Source organism: Filicampus tigris, chromosome 2 (genome assembly GCF_054856515.1).
Source record: "Filicampus tigris isolate MCC_2025a chromosome 2, RoL_Ftig_1.0, whole genome shotgun sequence".
Classification (NCBI taxonomy): domain Eukaryota; kingdom Metazoa; phylum Chordata; class Actinopteri; order Syngnathiformes; family Syngnathidae; genus Filicampus; species Filicampus tigris.
In genome coordinates, this window is record NC_141218.1 from 76,095 (window position 1) to 98,252 (window position 22,158).

The window sequence follows — 22,158 nt, forward strand, 5'->3', positions numbered from 1 at the left end:
GAGGTCACTTATTGGAAAAGAAAAGGACTGCGTTACAAAAATCACACAGCATGTCGTGATATTGTTGCTTTATTTTTCTGGCAGTGAGGATTGGAAGCATAAGGATGGAAAAAGATTGGGAGGAGAGGCGTCAACATGAATCATTTAATCGACAACTAATCGGTTATCAAATGATTCGACAATTATTTCAATAATCCGGTCATTCTTTAGAGCCATCGTAGCTGTCCAAATTGTCCGGTTTCAACCTCTCAACAGTAAATCATTCTCTGATTTCTGTGGTCCTTTAGGACAGCAAATGGATCACTTTTGTATTTCGTCAAAGTAGGGACTGCGGCTTGGCGTTGGCGTGGCCGCTGTGGAGCGCCTCGTTCTCGCGGTGTGGACAACGCCCGCAACGACCCAGTCGGATATATTTGACACTCTAAAGACGGTTGGGTTAGAAATGACGCAATTTGGGCTCACAAATGGGCCGACCCACTGATTGGGTGAATTTGACCCATCTTCCTTGCGTGGTTTTGTACAAAACAGCACCATTTTGTACAAAAACAGCACCCTTTTGGGGGTTGTTTTGTACAAAACTAGCTACAACTACTTTTGGGGTTGTTTACCCATACAGTTGTGACGGATCTGTCCATTTTTGAGCCCAAACTGTCATTTTTAAGCCAACCGTATTTAGAGTGGAGTCAGTTACAGGTTTTAAGCGGTTGTATATTCTCAAACGCAGTATTGCGAAGGCATAAACAAGATGCTAGGTGAGTTTCAGGGTCTTCGGTGCTCAACAGCGGAGCGAAGCACCAGATTTTTCGCCATTTTGAAGCTTTATTTTTCATACTTGGCAACTTTTTAGAATCGTTCAAGACGCTCTGTGTCCATTCTGTGGCCGATCCCATTTCGAAGACATTATTGACACTTTCCTTAAAATGACTAATAAAGGGCGAGATATTTGAATTGTTGATATGGAAGAATTTTGTAATAGTGGCCTTTCAATCCAAAATGTGAATCGCCAAAACGTTTTTGCTGTGTGCGTGTGTGCGCGTGTAAGTTCAATCATATTGTGACGTTGTCTAAACTGATGCTTGCATCCGCAGGCCGGATGATGAGCGGCGAGCCGTTCCTTCCGTTGTCACTCACATCCGGGTTGAAAAGTGGAAAAACGGCTTCGGTGAAGTGAACGCGTGTAAAGGAATAGATGTGCGACTTGGCCTCGGCGTCATAGAAGGACACCGTCCCGTCCGCCACGTCCAAAAACAGCCCGATGACCTTCGGCCTCCGGGGGAGGTGCAAAAGCTGTGCTTGCGCCGCACAGGCCCGGTACTCCGTCGCCCGTCTCAGACACACGGCCCAGTATCCGTCTTGCGGGCTCAGCGTCACCAAGCCCTTGCGGTTGACGGACGCCTGGGCCACGCCCAGGTCCCACGACGTCTTGTCCCCCACCTCCACCTCCCAATAGTGCCTCCCGGTGGTGAAACCCTGCATAAAAGAACGGATGGTCTCCTTCCGTCCCGGACGCTCCTCCCGTTGCGTCTCGCGTTACCTCGGTGGCCAGCACGCAGGGAACGGTGTCAAAGCGCTCAGGCAGGTCCGGCAGGTCCCGCTCCGCGTCGCCGTCCCGAACCCGTCTGCCGTCCTCAGACAGAACGAGCCACGGGTTGGCTGTCCCGGGGTCCAGATAGACATCGGCTACGGAGGAGCACGATGACTGATAGGATCATGAGCATGGCTTGGGTCACGTCGTCCGCTTACCCGCATACTGCAACATTGTGTCGTGCTCTGCAAGATATTCCAAACAAAAAAAGAAAAAAAAAGAAAATGATGAGGACTTTTTGGGGGGAAATGGAAAGACAGCAAGCGGCCGAGTGTTTGGAAGTTGCTGTGAAAGACGTGCAATCCGCCTCGCCTTGACTGGAAAGCGTTTTTAAAAAAGAGCCGAGTTGTTGTTCAACGTGGGCCAAAGCTCTCCTCGCCATCCCCACGCACGGGTCTGAGTGGACGACGACGTCACAAGAGGACTCGGATGCCGAAGACAACGCCGCCGCCGCCGCCGACCTCTGCCGCGCACGGGTCCAGGCGTATGAAAAACAACTCCAAAAGTGAAGCACTTGCGGCCGGGCTGGCCGCCCACCTGCGGGAGAAGGAGGCGGTCGTCGGTGCGCGGCAGCCGCTCCGTCTCCCTCCTCCTCGTCTCCAGCTCGCCCAGCTCCAGCTCCAGCTGCGCCGTGAGCCGCCGGGCCGCCTGCTCCGTCGCCGCCTGCTGCCGCCGGACGCCCGCCCGCAGCTCGGACCAGCCTCTCTCCAGGGCCCGGGACAGAGCAGCGAAGATCTCGGCGCCGCGGTCTACTTCCGACTCGGCCCTTTCCTGGAGACATCGTTGAAAGTTGTACTTGGCCACTATTCAAAGGGGAAGTCAAGGCAAAGCACTTTTTTTTTCAAGAATATGCTCCGCGCAAACACACCAGTTGAAACAAGCAGCAGTCTGATAGAGATTGCCTTTGTGGAATGAGAGTTAATCCGCTCGTTTTTAGCCATCTCTGGGGGCGGCCGCTTTGTCACTTCTGTCGACGGAAAATGACATGGCAACCGCTCGGGGCTCAGCCGACGGCCGATCGCGGCTGGGCTTCAGAAAACAGGTGAAAAAGCGGCGGATTTTGTTGCTTGACTCATATTCCGCAATATTCGTCAGAATGCCGTGTTTCAACTAAAGGGGCTGCTGGAAACATATTCGTGACAAAAGAACATGTGTTTGGGTTGTTTTCCCCTGTAAATGTAAAACTAAAAGAATGACATTTTCTATACTGCTTAAACTGGCGACATAAAACACTTCAAACAGCGTATTACTGTAATTTCCCGTCAATGACACGCAATTTTGTGATCCAAAATTCAGGGAGAGAGAGGATTGTTCAAGGGTCCAGCAAGAAAAACACTAACATTTTTCACTTTGTACACGTGTCAAGGTAACAGGACCGGGGGGGGGGTTGTCAAAAAAATACAAATAAAATTTTTAAAAAAAGGCCAACATGAATTTTAATGTCTAATGCTACAAAGTGATATAATATAAAATGTATATAATGAAAGAAGAAAGAAGTTATTGTCTGGCATTGTTGCATTTCCTGTTTCCGGCCGGCGTGGCTGCACCAGACTGTCAAAATAAGCGCTTAGTTGCCTTATACGCAAGTCTTTAGTACTGATGTTCTTAGCACTGAGCTGAGGACCAAAAGCAGATACGTGATCTGTGCCCGTATCTCACAGTTACGATGCCCGCTGCTGTTCCAGATTTCAATCTCGATTCGTTCATATCAAATCGGCAAATCGGGGGAGCCTATTACACACAGGTACATAGAAGAAATGGCTCTTTTCGAGTGATTGGGGGGATTTTATTAGGGGGCGTCTGGCACTCGGGGGGGAAAAGATGAGGAGACGTCCAGACGCCGTTGGTAATTACTCCTTTCCGATTAGCAGGGTTTTTCTGGTGCCGTCTGGTGGCACACTGTATCGTGTGTGAGGCCAACTCACTTTGCTGAGCTCCACGCAGCGTTTGATCTCCTCCGCCTTGCGGCGTCTGTCCCGGATCATCTCCTGAACCTCCGAGTCCGTCCGCTTCCTTCTGGCTCGGACGCCTTCCGACATTTGCCTGGCGAAAGCGTTCTCGCGGAGCTCCGGCCGGGTGGCGAAGAGCGCGTGGCATCTGGGGCAGCTGGAGGCGGCGCTGCGGTCCCAGCGGGATGTGATGCAGCCGAGGCAGAAGCTGTGACCGCAGGGAATGGACACCGGCTCGCGGAACACATCCAGGCAGATGCCGCACCGGAGCAGCGCCTCCGACAACAGAGTACCCGGGGAGGCCATGACCTTGACGAATATCAACCGCACGCAAGGACAAATGAAACCACTTTACTGCAAATGTACAAAAGCAGACTAGTGAATAAATGTCAAATATGAACATAAATGTCAAACGAATACTTAACCAGTGAGGGAAGTGAACAGAGGTAGGCCTTCCTAACAGGGTGACAACATCTGAGATGCAAAAATAGCTCTGCTGCCCTTGAATTGCCTTTGGGGGCCCTCGGATGCTAATTGGGTGGGCTTACAAAAGAGCAAAGCTGTCTAATTCAAAGACGCTCAAACTACATGCATCCGCTGAGCTACAAAACACAACTTCCTTATCACTAACTAACACTCAAAGCCGCCCAAAGCTGTCCAAAGTCCAGCATGCTGACATGGGCGTCAAGTGTGAACGCCTGCTCTCTAGAGTTGCATTTCACCTGCCTATCGGAATTCGTAGGCGCGTATTTGGACTTACTCGAAAGTAGGACAAATGAAAATGACGTTTTACACGGTTGGTCCTACCTTGACGTCCGAAAGGAGAATATCCCCGTAGGGCAATGTAAGCAAACACTTACAAAGTCCTGCACTTTCCCACTTGTCAGTCAAGCCGCGCCCAGCGGAGGGGAGGAGCGAATACGTCAGGATTTCTTGCACAATTTCTATTCTGACGGGTATCAATTCAACAACAGGCACGTTTTAATCCCACCCCAAAAAGCCACCTTGGAAACGGACAAAAAGCAAGGGGAAGGGGAGTCGTAGAAAGAACGAGCTTTTGCTGTGCGCCTGAACGCATCGCCGAGATCCAGCGGTGAGCGCGGCGGCAGTGAGGAGAGGATGAAGGAGGAGGAGGAGGAAGAAGAAGAAGAAGCATGAGGCGTTCAAGCATGAACTAGGCGCAAAGACGGCTTCCCTGGTTGCCTTGGACGCGGGAAGGGAGGCAGGATGGAGGAGAAGCAGCACTTTCTTTGCGGGGTGGTGGAAGGTAAGTAAGCGCGGTTGCCTTCAGCATCCTTCACATGGAGCAGATTGACTTCTTTCTTCTCCTTCTCGCCCCCGCGCCCCGCCCCCTTCTCCATCTCCATCCTTTTGACCTACATTTGGTGTGTGGCTCCCTTGACTCCGCATGCATGCAGCCATGCACCAAGAAATGGGACGAACATCCCACCAGTGATATGTGGACAGTCTCGTGCAGTCTGCTCCTACGGCTGCAAGCTCAGACCAAAAAAAAAAAAAGCCACCGGTAGCCATGCATGGATGTGATAGAAAGAGGGATAGTGATGTTGCAAATGAATTGAGGTGAGAGTAACGACGATCCTGGTGTGTAAAGATAATAAGGCTTAGTATTGATTGTGAGGTGGCTTCCACCGCCCCCCCCCCGCCCCCCCCAGTTGCAAAATGACAGAAGAATGGAAAAAGCTCTCGAGCATGATGGAGGCGCACAAATGCATACGCGCTGATCTCTATCAACGCAAACTGTTCGTTCGACTTTTGCGTGCAGTAAATACTAGCAAGACTCCTTTGTGGTTTCCTGTACTGCCGGTAAATAGGTCTGCGCACCACATGCACGTTGCACACACAACACTGGCCGCGGGCCAGCAAGAAAGGAACTTCCGCACCAAAAGGTACAAAATAGCAGCGCAGGATTGTGATTTGCGCTGGTCATCATTGCGCGTTCACTCAAATACATATTCGGACATCACAAAGCGAGGAGAGAAACACCGGAGCTGCTCCCATTTCTAAAAATAGCAGACGCGATGGAGAGCGTATAGCAGAGAGCAATTCTGTCTCTGCTAAACACGGGATGAGAGGATGCGTGAGCTCCTTGACTCTGACCATATTTAAGAGGAATTGCTCGTTACAGTGAATAACAGCACAGCTGAAAACTATGGCGGTCTGAAATGATGCCGTGCATAAATGAGACTCGACATGACGTCCAGGGATCAAAACAAACACAAAAAGGCACCTTACATCATGCACGTATACTAGGGATGGACGAGCACCGATACCAGGTATTGTATCGGGCCCATACCGATCTTATTTGAACTCTTTCAATTTCAATGCCAGCCATTTTCAAAAAGAAAACCTATCGAGCGAAAACAGGCTTTTTGAGAAGAGACATTATATTCTATGCGCAGCTGTGACTTTTTATGCTAATAGTTTTTGCTTGAGTCACGCCCCAAACGCGGGAGCGGTCTTTTTCTTGTATAAAATACCGACGTCAACGCTGAAAATGTGCTTTTGATTGCAAAACAATGTATTTGCCCGTGTAACAATTTGACATTTGCCAAACTTGATCAACTATTTGCAAGCTATTTTTTAGTAGTAGTATTTAGTAGTGTGTGCACGTGTCTGTGTGCATCGTGCGGTAGCGGTAGTTTGTCGAAGTTGGCAGTCGAAACGGAACCCCGGTTTGAAATGAAAGGCTCACTGGCCGATAGGTGATTACTGTTTGGTCCGGCCGGACAAAATGGCGGATAAAGGGATGGCGGAAGGGTGTTTTTTTGCAATTTTTTTGTAAAATGCACAGCTCTGTATGTACAGTATGTACATCACATCACCCCCTGTACTTCTACATTGAAATAATCTCCGTCATGTTTTTTCAATGCTGCCATCTGTGGTAGGTGTTTTTCTGTTTTTGTTTTTTTAAAACTTTCCCCGCTTAATGATCAAACGAGGGTTGGCCGAGACTTTTCTCTGCCCGTTCCCTTTTGAAAAATGTTTTTAAAAAACGTAGATGATGACAATTTATGTTGACGGCCGTCCTCGCGGGGATTTCCGTTTGATGGCATTTCACGTCGATGGTGCTCAAAAATTGAAGGTATTGGGTACTCGTTAGGGCTGCCAATACCAGCCACCGATAGTTAGGGCAAAAAAAAAATCTGACATTGAGTAAGTCCTCCTCGGGAGTTGTTGGCGATATACTGCAGCAGTTTGACACGTCGGCAAATCGTCTGCTTCAGAAATAAAATTCGATGAAAATGTGTATATCAGAATAACTAGAGGTATTAGTACCAGTGAGTACTCAAAGAGCGAATCCTTGTACTGGTATAGGTCTGAAAAAAGGTGATATCGAACATCCCTAATATATACTGTTTTGAAAAATCTTTTCTCTTGCCTCTATAGGTTTCTATGGGAGACCATGGTCTATGGACCAGAGGAGATTTCTCTTCCAGTGGTAAGTGTGCACCACCGTGTGTGTGGGTGGGGGGGGGGCGCGCGCGTGTGTGTGTGCGCGTGTGTGTGTGTGTGTGCGCGTGTGTGCGTGTGTGTATGTGTGTATAATCATGTCTGTTGCTACAGTTTCGTAAAGCCATGAATGTGTGTTTAGTCTCCACTGGTGTGTGGACACAAGCTTGGAAAGACTTCCGTCACCGCGTTGGCGTAGCGGCAGCCGAGCGCCGAGTGTGGGCTCTGCGGTTATTTATAGATCCAATTCTTTAGGCTCAAACGGAGGCGGTATTCCGGGTTGCGTAAGTTTGGCACGGCGGGGACCGAGCGAAGATGAGATGGTGCTTGGGCGCACAACACGTAGCGTCTGTTCAGGAAGTGGCATCCGCCCACCATGGAATCAAACAAGTTGAATGTATGTGTTTTTAATGAAGGTTTTCCATGTAATGGTATCATACACGCTATTCATAATTCAGGAAGTCATTTCCGGTCAATTAGCCCCAAGATCAATACAGCGCTGCGGCTGCCACCTGACACAGATATTATATCAGAGTGGAAAGACAGATGGCAATACTGCAGACAAAACAGATGTCTGATTTGCCAACGTTCGGTGGCGGAGCGACGCGGTGGGGTGGAGGGGGGTGGGGGGGGGTTGGAGTTGGCCACCCCTGAGCACTCTCTGGCCATCCCACAACTAGGGTAACATTTTCAGGCCTGGGACTTTTCGGCCATTTTCACGTGGAGGCAGTAAGTCCACTTGGATGCCTTAATGCTCTGCCGCAAATCATTTCTAGCAGCTGTTCGTTTACAGAAACAAAGACATAGGACGAAACCGAATGCAAACAGAGCAAAAAGAGTCTGACTTTAGTAAAGAATGTTTGATTCTGGCAATCATCGCCAATCAAAATGACTTTCGCACTTTCTTTGCAGGAACCCAACATGGCTGAGCAGCCGTGGTTCGTCAAACCATCCGCAGTCGTGCTCTCGTGAAATAAAATGCACACGCGTATACCAATCTTGGCCAACAGCATTCGCAGTAGAAGCAGGAAGAAACCCGAGTGAAACGCAAAACATTTCCAATTGCCAAGACTGAAGTGATTTTTCAATCTATGATTTGAACGAATGGGCCATCGACGGCAGTACGGAACATGTTGTCGGCCGTCAGTGGCAGTTGACGGTCGCTCCGATTGGCTGTTAGCGAGCAAATCAGTGCATGAGACAAAGTAAAATGGGATCAATCAACGGCATTAAATTAAGCTCAGCAATTTGATGCTTTTTATTCAGACTTGATCATTAGGAGTGCGTTGAGAGTATGCGTTCTGAATCCGTGTGTAGTGACGTCGTCATACACGCACGCACTTTTAAATGGCAGCGTCTCGCCAGAGCTCGACCTGTTGCAAGGAAGCGCTAAGCTGTTTTTGTCGAGATGTCGCTTTAATAAAAGTGTTCGAGCAAACTACTGTGCTAAACAGGTAAACGGGTGAGCGCACGTCTTTGTCGGGAACGCTTTCCATCCGAATGACAAAGAGGCCTCCCCGTAAAGCCGGCTAATGACTTCCCAGTCGCGGGTGAACGCTTTCTGGCAACATTCCCTCGCTTTCTCTGCGCTAGGATGCAGAGCTGGGGTCTGAACACTTACCTGTATGGCCCAAAGGATGACCTGAAGCACAGACTGCTGTGGAGAGAAGTCTATTCGCCAGAGGAGGAAGGTAAGGCCGCCCCATCCGCCGAGCCAGTCGAGCTTCCTCTCCTCGGAGTTCAAATGCTCTCCTCGCAGGGCAATTGCGCACTCTCATCACGGAGGCCCAATCCAGAGGCCTGCGGTTCGTCTACGCCCTCTCCCCCGGCCAGGACATCGTCTTCTCGTCCCCCTGTGACCTGACTCTCCTGAAACGCAAGCTGAGACAGGTGGGTAACGCTTGAGACTCGTCAAGGCTTCCCGCGCTTCCCGACTGCCCTCAAGCCTCCGCGGTGCGGCGGATGCGCGCAGGTGTCCGACCTCGGCTGCCGGGCCTTCGCCATCCTGTTTGACGACATCGACCACTCCTTGTGCCAGGCCGACAGCGAGGCCTTCTCTTCGTTCGCACACGCTCAGGTCACCGTAACCAACGAGATGTATCGCTTCTTGGGGGAGCCGCCCGTCTTCCTCTTCTGCCCCACAGGTGGGCATCGTGCGCAACTCCCGCCAAGCCTCGCTCGTGGAGTCAAATGCACTCCTTCTCCCCCTTTCAGAGTACTGCGGCTCTCTGTGTTCCCCCAGCGTGCAGAAGTCTCCTTATCTGCAGACTGTTGGCGAGGACTTGCTTCCCGACATCACGGTTATATGGACAGGTGAGGCCTTGTTTTTCTTGACACTTTCTTGCAGGGTGATTGAAAAGTAACTCTGGCTAGCGGGGACCTTAAGCACCTCTGGACCTCAGGGTCCCAACCAAGCAGAGGCGGGCACTTTACGAAACTTTGCCGGCCCGGCATTCGTCAGTCGGTCGTTTTTGGCGACTAAATTGCAACCGTCGGTCGTCATCCCGTCAGTCCGTGCATCGGTTAGTCCGTCATAAGTCTGTCGGTCCGTCGGTCGGTCCCCCCAGAAAAAGGGCCATCCGCCAGCGACGGACGCGGTTAATGACGATTACACTGAAGGATGGAGACCCACTTCTGTCATTGGTCGGTCCGTCATTTCTAAAAGGTGCCGTCCCGTCATTTGGCAATCGTCGGCCAAACGGGCATCCGACAGTGACGGACTGACAGACCGGTCCCTCCGTCTGACGGAATGAATGCCCACCTCTGCAACCAAGTGTGACTACTTGTCCTCTTAAGTCCTTTTAAGCATTTACTGGGCACATGAACAAAACAGCCCTTCAAGTCCGTGTTTCTTCCTTCCTTAGTTTGACACAATTCTTGAAGCGCAACTGACTGTATACTGAGATTCCTGGGACATTTTTGAAAACGTAAGCTCACCCTGTACTCGAGCTTCCCGCCCGTGGCTGACAGGTAACAAGGTCATCTCTCGGGAACTGTCCGTGGACCGCCTGGCCGAGGTGGAGTCGGTCCTTCGGCGCCCGCCGCTCATCTGGGACAACCTGCACGCCAACGACTACGACTCGCGCCGGCTCTTCCTGGGTCCTTTCAAGGGCCGCGAGCCTTGGCTGAGGGGCCACCTCAGGGGCCTTCTCCTCAATCCCAACTGCGAGTTTGAGGCCAACTACATCCCGCTGCACACGCTGGCAAGCTGGTACAGAGCCGGAAGCCGCCAGAGAAAAGGTGACGTTGCTCGGATACCGGGCGAAAATAGTACATCCTGTAGTCCAGTTCCCAAATGTTTAGTCGCGCCGTTCGGCAGCTGGGCCGAGTAGAAAGTGGGGGACGATTCTGTCAACAAAGTATAATGACGCCGTGGTTTTTATCCCTTAGACGAGGAGCCGGATTATTGCCCAGACACGGCGTTGTCTGCTGCATTGCACGACTGGATGGAAGAACTCAACCAACCTCTACCAGCAGGTCAATATCCTACAGTTCTTCTCGTGAAACTGTCCAATCGCCGAAACATTTCTACACACGAATTTGTTCTCAGGTCGGCAGAGCGCACGAGCAGACCAGCGCTGCGCTCGATACAAAACCCCAGACAGATCCGAGTGCACCGCCACCTTTCGAGGGACCTCCGTGGTGGCCAAACTTCCCGTCTTCCCCCTCAACTCGAGCTCCCCCCCTCCCTCACCCACCAAGCGCAAAGGGGAGAGCGAGGTCCGAGAGGGCGAGAAGCGGCAGCCCGGTCAGGCCAGCCGCCAGGTTCCGGCATCCGGACCCGCGGCTCCTTCCGGGGGAGGCCGTGGACCCAAGGGCCAGGGTCGAGGCCCCTGCGGCGGCAAGGGCCAACTGAGTGAGGCCCAAGTGCGGCTGCTGGTGGGCCTCCACTATCTGCCTCACGAGCATGGCCCGTCGGCCCAGAAACTTCTCCAGGATCTGACCTGGCTCAAAAGCAACTGCCACCTGGTCGGCGCCAACGGCAAGAAGAGCTCACCTCGCGAGGTCCGAAAACCTTCCACGGTAGGGGTGTCTCGGGGGGGCCGTATTGGGGAAAAACAAAGGCTGTAAGGCCCATTGGGAACATCTCGATGTGCGCCATACTTTGAACAGCCCTGATCTCCAGTCTTCTGTTGGGATCCAGTGCGTGATGGTGGTGTGTGCCCACAGGCGGACGAATGGCGGCACCGGGCCTCCGGCTTCCTGTCTCTGTGCGAAAACATCGCGCAGCTGCACTGTAGCGTGGTGGGCGGGGCCAACCGGGCTGTGCTGTATGACCTGTACCCTTATGTGTGGGACCTGAGGAACATGGCACTTGTGGCCAAGGCCTTCGTATGCTGGCTGGGTGAGGAACGTACAGGATAAGAACGCAACGGTGCCTTGAGATGCAAGTTGAATTGGTTGCTTGTAACTCAAAACTCATCTTTCCCGATCCAAATGAACGCAAATTCAATTCATTTGTTCCAGTCTTGAAGCCTGATCAGCTACCACGCAGTTCTTGTTTTTCACTCACAGGCCAAAGCGAGAAACAGTCCGTAGTCGTGGTTTTCGAAAGACTCGCAAGTCGGGTCACTTGTATGTCGAGGCACCGCTGGACGTTTTTTTTTTTTTTGGGGGGGGGGTTGTTTTGTTTTTATTTCGTCCCTCCGTTTTGACCTAATGTGGCTTGGTCTGGAACATAGAGCCTCGCAGTAAGCTCAGGTTCACCGTGGTGATAATAATAATGGCAATTATAGTCATAATCATAGCTGCTCTCACACACATTTCTCTTCTGTCACTCAGACGGCCGCGTCCTGAATGACAGCGCCACCTTGGCCTCCTGGAGGAATTGCTTCCACTGTGAGTAATCGGGTCTTTCGATTCTTATGATTGGCCTTGTCCGACCAAAAATTGCTGTTGATTTGAGATAGTGTGCGGGAAGACCACAGGAACGGAGCTGCTGGGGGAGGAGTCGGAGCCGTGGGCGTTCAAAGGCGGCGTATCCGGGGAAGTGCAGGTGGGTCGTCCGCTCCCTCGCGTGAAAGGACTGGAGTTGGTCGCTGGCTCGCCGGGCTCACGTGTCGCGCATCTCGTGCATGAGCGCAGATGCTTCTCCCGGTCGGCAGCAGCAGCGAACTCTTCACTCACCCTCCGCCTCTCTTCCCCACCTCGCGCCGCTACAACATCAGGCCCTACCACAGTAAGGACAAGGTAGGGTAACTCGTGCTGCTGCTTTGGGAGAGCCCGCTTGGGGCCTGACCATGTCTTCGGTGCAGGATTTGAATAGGCGGAGCCCCACCACCACCACCTATTAAAATGCCAATTCACTTTGATTTCTGGCCTAACTCAAGGCTCTAAGACCTTTGAAAAAGAGTTTGGGAAGATCAGTGACCTACTTTGGTTTGCTTTTGGTAAGTATCAAATGCATTTTGTTTGGCTGTCGGACTGGTGCGGACGGGCGGTGACATTCCCATTCTACAATTTGAAATCAGTCACAGCGTCGTAAAGTCACATTTGTTTTGCATACTAAAATCCGTTGCAAATATTTGGGGGTGGGTTGCTGTACTGTACAACAGTACAGTATATGGTAGGGATATTTCCTTTTTTTTTTTTTAAAAATCAATACCTTGCAGATTTCGGTAGCTGATCAAAGGTTTTGACTTTTTTTAAAGCTGATTTGTCCGAAGAAAATTCTGAGAAGTGATTATTCAAACGTACATCACGTTGAACTTTTATTCGCTCCCTTGACGCTTACAACGGCCGATTTTGCCAATTATAAAAGAGCAAACGGCGTCCGATTAATCGGTCGGGCCCTAGTTTTGACATGCTGAATTGACTTCCTCTTAGGACAATTCACACTCATTGTACACAAACATCACGGTTTGGTCTCTTACAGGTGGAGTTGTACCGGATGGTGCGTCAGCTTCACCTGAGGACTCAGTGTGGCCAAGATTCCTCTGCGTCTCATCCGGATATTGTAGGAGACAGGTGTGTCCAAAGATGAGAATCTCCCCGATGCCCTGCACAGACGCCAGGAAGAGTCACAAGAGTGGTTTTGCGCGCAGGTGCCTGGGACCGTGCCTGGCCCTGTGCCCCGAGTACAGCTTCATCTTGGAGGATGAGCTGGGCGTGTGCGGCTGCATTTTGGGCATCCTGGACGTGCGCTCTTTTGCCAAGAGGTGTCAAGCCAGCTGGTTGCCGGCCATGAGGGACAAGTACCTACCCAAAGGGGGGCACTCAAACGCACAGGTGCGTATTCGCGTGGGCGGCGAGGAGTTTGGATGCCGAATGCTGAATGCTGAATGCAGGCAAAAATAGAACACAAGTAGGCCAGACTTGGGCAGATCGCTGAACCCGACCGCACACACATCAAAGCCTCTGACATCAACGCGGGACTCGGCTTCATCCTCACTACCCGCGCTGTGCGTCAAAAGAGGTGTCTTTTTCAAGTGTCGATTCGGACTCAATCCGTCAAGCGTCGATAAAACAGCAGCGCGAGCAATACAACGCTAGCATTAGCACTGTAAACAAGTTAGCCACGGTTGCTACATCGGTAGCGTGACTTCTTGGTCATGGAGTGTTACGGTAGCGCCACATGTTATTGGTTTGATGTTTTTTCATTTTTGGGAACGTAAAATTCAAAATCCGAGAGAGGCGATAAACGTACCTGTGGAACGCTGCCGATTCTGCCTCACTTTTACAGTCGCGCCTCACCAGTGAAGCGTGGCGGTGGGCGCGTGTGGCTGCCAGTGGAAATGGCTCCCTTGCATTGAATGAAAATAGGAGTGCTGACAAAGGCGGCGGGGTGAATTCTGAAGCGTTTGGGGCAATATTTTCTGCTCCTACTCAGCCAAACGCTTGACAACCGGTTGGACGGCGCTCCGCGGTGCAGGTGGACAATGACTCAAATCACACCGCGAAAGCGACCAAAGACTCCAGTGTTTTAAGGCAAGGAAGTGGAGCCCGACACCTGTCGACAGACACTTTAACAGCAGTCGCAGACGTCGTCTTTATCCTCAATTTCAAATGGTCGCGGACGATATCATTTCAATTGAAGCAAGAAAAGTGTTTGCTGGTTGCACGTGACAGAATCAACGGTCAGCGGAGCGAATAAGCGGCCACTTGTTTTCTTCGCGCAGGGCTTAATCAAGCTAATGGAGGAGGACCAGGGAGAGTATCCCGACTCGCTGCTCTATCACTTCCCCTCCCAGCTGCGTCTTGACACCCTGCCCGAGCTGGTGGACGTCAGCGTCAGCCGCACCCTGCTCGTCACCCTCCTGGTGGCGCTGAAGGCCAACGGTGAGGACGACCGGGCGTCGTGTTCCGCATCTGTCAAATGCTCCCGCTAACCGGGGCGCATTTGTGCAGGCTCTCAGGGTGTGTTCTGCGAGGTTCAGCCGACGGACCGCCAGAGGCTGGAGTTCTTGACTAAACTGGGCTTCCTGGAGATCCTCAGGGGGGAAGCCAGGAGCAGAGAGGGGGTGGTGATGGCCAGGTTGCTTTGAGGACATCGTCACTGACACGCACGCGCCCAAAAAGTCACCTTCAAACACACTCGCCAGCACAGCCACGGGGCATATTTGCACGAACGGCGCGAATACACAAGAGGCGCTGCCGAACATACACATTTGCAAAAGGCTGCAGTCATTTGGCAGTGAAACGGATGTGCCAAAAACAAACGCTGCAGAATGTTTCCATCTTTAGCTGAAGTCTCAAGGGAGTCAGGTGAAGGTGGGACGAGTGTGTTCAGACTAATCGGGATTGAAAATTGCTGGAATTCCACCCCAACTGGCAAATGGTTCCTGCGTCCCATATAGGACGTTGTCTGCTAGCACCTGGAGAAGTTGTCACGTGCTTAGTTTAGATGGGTGTTGGCATGCATGAACAGTTTGTGGCTACTCATTTCCAAAAAAAAAAGCGTTGACGTAGTTGTAGGAGAAAACACACTTCAAATGCTAGTGCATGTGCATGTGCGTATAGACTAGTGTACGTCAGAAACGCTCACATGCATATACAGTATTAGGGGTGTAACAAAGTGGGATTTGAATCGGAAAACTGTTTTTGACTTAAAAGATGCCAATGCATCAAATGTGATGATTCCATTTCCAAATATATCGAGGTACGGATGAAACTTTTTATTGGAGGGATACTGTACGTCTTTGGAAGAAATGCCACATTTCCACTTCTGACAAGTTCAGTCATGTACAGGGTGACCCAACAAAACACAGGTTTTGAATGCATTCGTATAGGAGGATGACGGCTGGCTACAGGACGTCATTTTGAAAAAAAAAAAAAGAATCATTCCGTCATTGCTTCTTAAATGGCACCTTTTAAAGTTTCGATTACTCAGAATAAAATGTTTTTCTTCCACCACTCTTGGTTTTATTGGATGGTTAAAAAGTTGCCATTTTTTTCAGTCACCCTGTATATGTACACTTGTAAAAGGACAAGAAAGTCTTTGCATCATCTCCTCTCAAATTGAGCTGCACCAGACCGAATCAAATCGTAATCCCACTGAATTGAACCGCAATCGAATCGGTCCGCGTGTTGAACCGTCCTTGAATCGTATGGCACCCCGTGTCTGCAGATATGCGTCGTCTTTTACTGGAGATACGCACACCCCTAATATACTGTATACGTATATGCTCATACGTATATGTGTGTGTGTGCGTGTGTGTGTGTGTGTGGGCGTGTGTGTGGGCGTGCGTGTGCGTGTGTGTGTGTGCGTGTGTGTGTGAGTGCGCGTGTTGACGTGGGCTTTTGTGGATTCAACCTTGACATTTCATCGCAAGCCAAATGAGCCGCCGTTCTTTCTGCCTTTCTCGTGAAGTAACGATAAGAAGATCATCAAAGAAGCAAAAAGACGCGACAAGAAGCACAACAGCACTCACACGTCACCCCTGGACGCAAAGTACACACTAAAGAATGTTCCTTCATTCAAGAGACCAAACGTTTGTGCAAGTATTTTGTATTGATACTTTGCTTTTGTTTGCTGTTGTTGTTTTGTGTGTTTTTTTTTCTGTGTTTGTTGTTGTTTTTTTGTTTTTTTTACAATTCACGCTGGACCAATCAATCAATTACAGACTGAAAAGCACTTTTGTATGTTTCTTATGACACTGCTGGGAATGAAGTCATCTGAAAGCATGTTGATTCAAAACCTATAAAGTAGAAAGCACCGTGGCAGAAAATCTCACGAACATAGTCATCGAAGCAATTCAATAAAGAGTGGTGCGTTCAGGGAATCATGTTGGGAGAGATTTTGAAAATCACCCACAATGCTAACATTGTGGCAAAAGAACTCACAGTTATTCCTCCGCTTGTGCACACAGTAATAAAAGTCGCCTTCAGTTGTCACCTGCGAGCTGTCATCCTCGGGCCCGGACCGATGTCCGGCGCTAGCTAGCTAGACGTCGGCGCTGTCTCTTTCCGCAGCGCTGCCGGCTCGCCAGCGGCTGCGGGAGCGCAGGTTCCGCTCGGGGGCCTCGACCCGAGCCAGGGGGATTCGGTAGGCCGACAAAGTGCCCGGCAGCAGCAGCAGCAGCGTCGCGCTCAGCGTGGATGCCCAACTGCACGCCGGCAGGCCCATCTAAAGAGCGCAGACGCCAGGGCGGCTCTCGTCATCCATCGCTTTCATGTCATGTGCCGGAAACGGCAAACAGAACATCTTTACTGGCGCGCGCAAAGATGTGGGTGACAGAGTTTTTTTTTGTAGTGTAGTGTGAGAGGGTCTTCTACTTACAGCTCCCAGCAGATTGCTCAAAGCGATGTCGACGAAAGCGGAGAGGAACGCTGAGGAGGACACAGCGCACATGAAGGCCTCGGGGCAACTTTTGTCACCTCTGGCAAATTCCAGCCCTTGGCCCTAGAACGATATTGCTTGTGTGTTGCGTCTCACCGCCAGCGATGGCCAACAGGTGAGTCCTCCAAGTGAAGGTGAAGAAAAGTCCTCCCACAGCCATGCAGCCCAGAGCTCCATTGAAGCCGGACAGACCCGTGTAGAGGCACTCGTGGCGCACCGCCACGGATAAGCCTGCGCCAACACAAGCGCGCTCACGGTTACAACTCGCTTGCACGCGCACGATTGCCAGTACTAAGCCTGCGCCAACACAAGCGCGCTCACGGTTACAACTCGCTTGCACGCGCACGATTGCCAGTACTAAGCCTGCGCCAACACAAGCGCGCTCACGGTTACAACTCGCTTGCACGCGCACGATTGCCAGTACTAAGCCTGCGCCAACACAAGCGCGCTCACGGTTACAACTCGCTTGCACGCGCACGATTGCCAGTACTAAAACGAGCCACCCGGTGGCACCATTTCACACATTACAACTGGATTTTTCTTTTCCGGGAAATTCACCGCTGCTTTTTTTCCCACTCTGTGTACGCTACTGAAATGCTTTCATACGTCAGTTGAAATTTGACTCCATTCTCCATAATCATTTCAATCATGCGTGAGGGCATTTCACTTGTGTGTACGAGTGTATTTCATTAGTAGGTATGCGTGAAAGCAATTTCAGCGCTTGTACGAAAGCATTTCGGTGGTGTCAATGAGAGCATTGCAGCAGTGTACAGTATTTGAGGGGGAAAAATAGGTAGTGCGACATTTCAGTAGTTTGTTTATTGGGGCGGGGGGGGGCTGTAGTGTGTGAGAGCATTTCAGGAGTGTAAGAGAGCATTTCCGTAGCATGTATCAGCGGGGGAGAAAGGGGGGAAAAGTCAACAGTGAGACATCTCACTAGTGTCTATGTGAGCATTTCAGCGACGTATTTGATCGTGCAAGAAAAATAAGGACATCCGGAATGATGTCTCTCGTGGCCCCGCAGATCCACGTCTGCCCTCTGACACGCGTCCAAGGGAGACCAAATCCACAGGTGGACATGTTGACGCAGCAGAGTGAGACATTCCACTTTTTTTGCATTCTCTTAGTCGCTCGACCAGTGGCCGGCAATGACCTGAGTCTTCGGATAGAAATGTATTTTGTGTTGTTAAACGCAATAGCGCGTCCATGTGAGGCGTAGGCATTTTTTTGGAGTCGCCAGCCTCATTTTCTACTGTATCAGCGACTTTTGAGTGTGTACGTAAGGCTTTAAAAGGAGGGGCGTGGCCTGTGAGCGACGTGGGTGTCCGAGAAACCGGCTCGAAAGCTGCGACGAAAGCCCCAATTGAAGAAAATCCAAGCGCAGGATGCCAAGAGCCCACTCCACAAGCGTTCGCTCCAGTTGGCTTTGACTCGGACTCGGACTCTATTTTGGCAGCTGACACTCACCGGCCAGCGTCCCAACTGCAGAGCCCAGCAGAGCGTGGACAGCCTGCAGGGGAGAGTAAAGGCAGAGTCCGGCCAGGATGAGCAGCGAGGGACCCAGGGAGCCACAGGCGAAGATCTGCCCCACGCCGAGGGGGATACCTTGCAACACCTGTGGCGGCAGAGAGTATATTTAGAGGGCCTCGCTAGGGAAAAGACTGGGAAGGGAAGGAGGCGATTATTTCACATTGGGGAGCCCGTAACAGTACAAAACCTCTAAGCTGCAAAGAGGGGGGGGGGGGGGGGGGCGATAAGACAGCAGGTGGTGATAAAGTGACGAAGAAGGGGGGACGAATATGAGAAGGGACATTGTGACGCTTTGAATTCCTCACAAGGGAATTGAGGAACTACAGGAAGCAAGTGAAAAAGCAGACGTGAATGCGAAAGAGATGCTAAATGGGAAAATGGGAGGAACAGACACTATTTTAGGACACCAATTACACGTGCGCGTGTGTGAGCTTTTTTTTTTTTTTTTTTTTTTTCATCCATCCAATCGCATTTCAACCTGTACATGTTGCTGCGCTACGTCAACTAGTAACGCCGGCCCATGGAAGTCAGAACTCCGAAAGCAACGGGACTTTCTTTAACCGGCCCGATTTACAACGCGGTCTCCAAGGCCCGGCTAGCTCGCCAATAATGTTAGCGTTTTCCGCTCCTCTGATCGGCTGGTCCGAGCAAGCCAACTCAGAGGTCAAACCCTGATAAATGATACCTCAATCGCACTGAGCGCCGTGACGTTGGGCGGAACGGAGCTGGGCGGTACGGCCGGACGGTGCGGGAAGTAGGGGTTGCTTGGGCCGGTGCACAGGAAGTAGAGGACGATGACAATGTTGAAAGGAAAGACCGAAACCGGCAGGTCCCAGCGGTCCAGCACTGGCGAGAGACCGCTGAAGAAGAAGACACTAAAGCGGAAAAGGAAAATAAAGATAAAGGAAGCGTTACGATCCATAGGGCCGATTCAACGTCAGCTCTTTTAAAGCGAGTCATTTCGAGAACAACATTCAAGGACCCCGCTCAGTCCCCCGAAAACAGCAACACAAAAAACAAATGTTTGAAACTAGGGTGTCAAATTCGGATTCGGGTGTCAAGTTTGTTTTTAAACGTAGCGTTGAGGCGCGCGCGCGCGCGTGTGTGTCCCACCTTGTAGCCGAGCCCAAACAAACGGGCAGCAGCAGCCACCAGTACCAGTCCCCGGCGCTGTTGAATGCGCCCATCAGCAGGGAAAGCAACATTCCGTTGAAGCCGTGGAGTCCTCCCCGCACCTCTGCACTACGCACGCACACAGCAAGATTTAATGACCAAAACTGTCACCGAATCAAGGCTTACTTCCGACCATCCCAGAGGTGGGAGACTCGAGTCAGGTGGAATTTCCAAGGACCCGAGTGCGCGCCGCCCCGTCTCGCTGCCGCTTCCGCATTACAACCCAGGCAGGAGAACACCGTGTCTGTCGCCGACATTCAGTTCGACCATCTATTCAAATAAGGCTTGACGCTATCGGTCCTGCTCGTATTCTGAGCGTGCGCACGCGTCCATTTCCTCTGGACTTGCACCCACACTACGTCACTTTCCCCCACCTCTGGAAGGTCCTTCAAAAACGCTCGCTCGCGTGTGTTAGCGCTTGTGGCTTCAACCTGTCTTGTCCCAAGATGAGCGCGCAGAGCGTGGAGGTCAGCAGGCCCACTGTTCCCAGCAGGCCTTGCCAGGGGGAGGCCCAGTAGAGCGCGAGCAGCATGACAGCGCCGCTCAGCGGGTTGTTGGCTAGAATCACCCGCGTCACCCCTCGCAGGGCCCACACGGCCAGCTGCAGCGCATACCACTTGTCTGCGAAAACATGTCAACCGTGACAGAAAGCCGCACCGGACGTTTGACGGGATCTTGGTCAAGTCGTATTTGGTTGGCTACAAAAACCAAGCAAAAAAAAGATGTGTTGCTTGCTTCTCCAGATTTCTTGCTGTCGCAAACCTGAGGTTCTCCCCGAAATTCAACACTTACAAAAGGATTCATATCTCAGGTCCTGTGGCAGACAGAAACATCATTCCCAAAGAATTAAACGCTCCTCCCACCATGACCCCCCCCCCCCACCGCACCCCCCCCCGCCCCACCACTCCCACCCCAGGCTTGGCACCGCCGCTCCCATTTGAGAAGGACTGGTCGAATGCCAACATTGAGCCAACAAGTGAAACCGCAGTTAAAACAGTGAGTCAACACACAAATGCTAAGAGTCAATATTTGGCTTTTCCACGCTTGGCCCTCAAATGCAGCTTTGTGTTTGTGTTTTTTTTCTTTCTAACGAAAAGCATCACGAGATGAGCCCGTCGGTCGGGGTTCGGTAGCGTGCTTTGAGTAACTGCGGCATTCCTGTACTTTGTTGGGGTCCTCCCAAATAAAGCTCTCGTGACAATTTCATTTATTCGTTCAAAATAGCCCTTACTATTGTAACTCATAGCAAAACGTTCATGAAAATAAAGAACGGAGACGTTTATACAATTTGTCCAAAAATAACTCCGGATAGCACCTTCCTTCTTTTTTTTGTTTGTATTCTTTTTTTTTTTACTAGAATGCGAACTCAAACGATGGCCAAAACCTGCCTGACGCAGTCCGGCACTGTGTAAGAACTGGAGCGCCTCGGTTTTAACGGCGGTTGTCCGGCACAACGGCGACGCGCGGGTCGCGCCTACATCTTAAATACATCGTACCTTCGGATAGTCTGACCGAGCGCCTTGTCGTCCACCCCGAGTGTGTGCATGTCACACGGAGAACGGCAAGGAGGAGGATTTTTCTTTCAACGAAGCCCGACTTGACAGCCGGCACGCGGACCGGGGCACATTAGAGCGTTACCCCGTCGCTCATGATTTTAGGGTAGTTGGTGTTTTTTTTTTTTTTTGTCATTCGGGGTTTTTAACGCTCTCGTCTGTGTTGTGTCAAATTGGTAGCACGTTTTTCACCTTAAACATGGCAGTTTTTTCCCCACTTTATAAAGACCTGAAGATGACAATGATGAGATGAGCAAAGTACACAAGTAGACCAAGCAAGCACGTGCAACAATCCAGAGCAGTTGCTGAGTTTCCTTACCTTGCACGTACTTGTCCAAGTAGCCCATGTCCCCAGTCAGCGCCATCAGACGGCCGGCGAAGCGGCCGGTGCCGCGGCCGGTGCCGCGGCCGGTGCCGCGGCCGGTGCCGCTGGCTCCTTTCCTGCCGGCGTCCTGCGCGTCCGCTTTGCCGTCCGTCCACATGGTGGGAGAAGTTGGAAGTGTTGTCCTTTGCGCCTCAACACTTTCAGCCTCCGAGCCCCCGCCGCCCCCCTTCACTCAGTCCCCTCTGCCGTTCGCCGGCAGCCGATGACTTATAAACCGGTAGACCGGGTAACGCGTTGACTCCGCTTTGGGATGAGCCCAGGAGGAGCAAAGTTCAAGCCCGTCAGGAGGAAGATGAGGCCGCGCATGTCACAATCCGCTCGTCACCGATTGCTTATTTAGGCTACTCATCCACCTTTTTTTATGGCAGCACCTGCACCAATGTTTGTCTCTTGACTTCATTTGCAAAGCAATGAGCATGCAATGTTGATTCCAAAGGTGAAATATGTCGGCCGAGGACGACGCCTCGCTTGACTCGCTTTGCCAGGCAATGGACATCTGACACCGCGTCCGCGTCTTGCTGAAGCTTCGGGAAGCGGACGGCCGCGAAGCCAACGAGCTGGTCCAAAGTTGATTCTCGGCCACATTTGAACGCTCGAAGTCGCCGAGAGCTGCGGAATGTTTACATAAGCAAAATGACTTTGGAATTGTAAACAAGCAAACATCCGGAAGGCATCGTGTCGTTTACTGGAGTGCCCGTCGGAGGGAAAAGCTCCGCTTCACCGACATCGACCAA

The 22,158-nt window shown here is 51.4% G+C and overlaps 3 protein-coding genes across 8 annotated transcripts; 1 reads left to right on the top strand and 2 right to left on the bottom strand.

Moving 5' to 3' along the window:
* Nucleotides 1-53: 53 nt before the first annotated feature.
* On the bottom strand, nt 54-5,176 carry LOC147150661 (E3 ubiquitin-protein ligase TRIM39-like). Of its 2 annotated transcripts, none has more exons than XM_086015465.1 (7): nt 4,342-5,176; nt 3,511-3,843; nt 2,123-2,356; nt 1,898-2,048; nt 1,744-1,770; nt 1,535-1,680; nt 54-1,470 (listed from the first exon to the last, which is right to left on the bottom strand). In XM_086015465.1, the coding sequence occupies exons 2-7, from the start codon at nt 3,838-3,840 to the stop codon at nt 1,048-1,050; spliced, it is 1,311 nt and encodes a 436-aa protein (XP_085871591.1). In that variant the 5' UTR covers nt 3,841-3,843; nt 4,342-5,176; the 3' UTR covers nt 54-1,047. The 2 variants fall into 2 exon arrangements, with proteins under 2 accessions (XP_085871591.1, XP_085871582.1); XM_086015456.1 differs by having other exon boundaries at nt 3,960-5,176.
* LOC147150662 (protein O-GlcNAcase) lies at nt 4,492-16,226 on the top strand. 2 transcript variants are annotated; one of them, XM_086015433.1, is made up of 17 exons: nt 4,492-4,801; nt 6,943-6,994; nt 8,599-8,696; nt 8,765-8,895; nt 8,978-9,149; nt 9,220-9,318; nt 9,976-10,245; nt 10,396-10,482; nt 10,556-11,028; nt 11,176-11,350; nt 11,788-11,844; nt 11,916-12,001; nt 12,091-12,195; nt 12,881-12,972; nt 13,050-13,233; nt 14,124-14,283; nt 14,353-16,226. In XM_086015433.1, the coding sequence occupies exons 1-17, from the start codon at nt 4,762-4,764 to the stop codon at nt 14,487-14,489; spliced, it is 2,418 nt and encodes an 805-aa protein (XP_085871559.1). In that variant the 5' UTR covers nt 4,492-4,761; the 3' UTR covers nt 14,490-16,226. The 2 variants fall into 2 exon arrangements, with proteins under 2 accessions (XP_085871559.1, XP_085871568.1); XM_086015442.1 differs by having other exon boundaries at nt 10,556-11,010.
* Nucleotides 11,610-21,578, bottom strand: LOC147150663 (urea transporter 1). 4 transcript variants are annotated; one of them, XR_015082244.1, is made up of 10 exons: nt 21,359-21,574; nt 19,918-20,107; nt 19,427-19,555; nt 18,999-19,188; nt 18,251-18,398; nt 16,880-17,014; nt 16,724-16,773; nt 16,340-16,570; nt 12,879-13,004; nt 11,610-12,176 (listed from the first exon to the last, which is right to left on the bottom strand). XR_015082244.1 is itself a non-coding variant. In XM_086015484.1 (9 exons), the coding sequence occupies exons 1-8, from the start codon at nt 21,519-21,521 to the stop codon at nt 16,388-16,390; spliced, it is 1,188 nt and encodes a 395-aa protein (XP_085871610.1). In that variant the 5' UTR covers nt 21,522-21,574; the 3' UTR covers nt 12,702-13,004; nt 16,340-16,387. The 4 variants fall into 4 exon arrangements, 3 of the variants coding, with proteins under 3 accessions (XP_085871610.1, XP_085871620.1, XP_085871628.1); XM_086015484.1 differs by lacking the exon at nt 11,610-12,176 and having other exon boundaries at nt 12,702-13,004; XM_086015494.1 differs by lacking the exons at nt 11,610-12,176; nt 12,879-13,004 and adding an exon at nt 15,937-16,142.
* Nucleotides 21,579-22,158: the final 580 nt, after the last annotated feature.

Coding starts and splice junctions, on each gene's coding strand:
- LOC147150661 (XM_086015465.1), bottom strand. CDS start 3,840: ATGGCCTCCCCGGGTACTCTGTTGTCGGAGGCGCTGCTCCGGTGCGGC. Junction 2,357..3,510: donor GCTGCGTGGAGCTCAGCAAA/GTGAGTTGGCCT, acceptor CGATGTCTCCAG/GAAAGGGCCGAGTCGGAAGT. Junction 1,771..1,897: donor AAAAACGCTTTCCAGTCAAG/GCGAGGCGGATT, acceptor AATATCTTGCAG/AGCACGACACAATGTTGCAG.
- LOC147150662 (XM_086015433.1), top strand. CDS start 4,762: ATGGAGGAGAAGCAGCACTTTCTTTGCGGGGTGGTGGAAG. Junction 9,319..9,975: donor CATCACGGTTATATGGACAG/GTGAGGCCTTGT, acceptor CGTGGCTGACAG/GTAACAAGGTCATCTCTCGG. Junction 10,483..10,555: donor CAACCAACCTCTACCAGCAG/GTCAATATCCTA, acceptor ATTTGTTCTCAG/GTCGGCAGAGCGCACGAGCA.
- LOC147150663 (XM_086015484.1), bottom strand. CDS start 21,521: ATGTGGACGGACGGCAAAGCGGACGCGCAGGACGCCGGCAGGAAAGGA. Junction 19,556..19,917: donor CTCATCTTGGGACAAGACAG/GTTGAAGCCACA, acceptor GTGCGTGCGTAG/TGCAGAGGTGCGGGGAGGAC. Junction 16,774..16,879: donor CCTGTTGGCCATCGCTGGCG/GTGAGACGCAAC, acceptor TGTCCTCCTCAG/CGTTCCTCTCCGCTTTCGTC.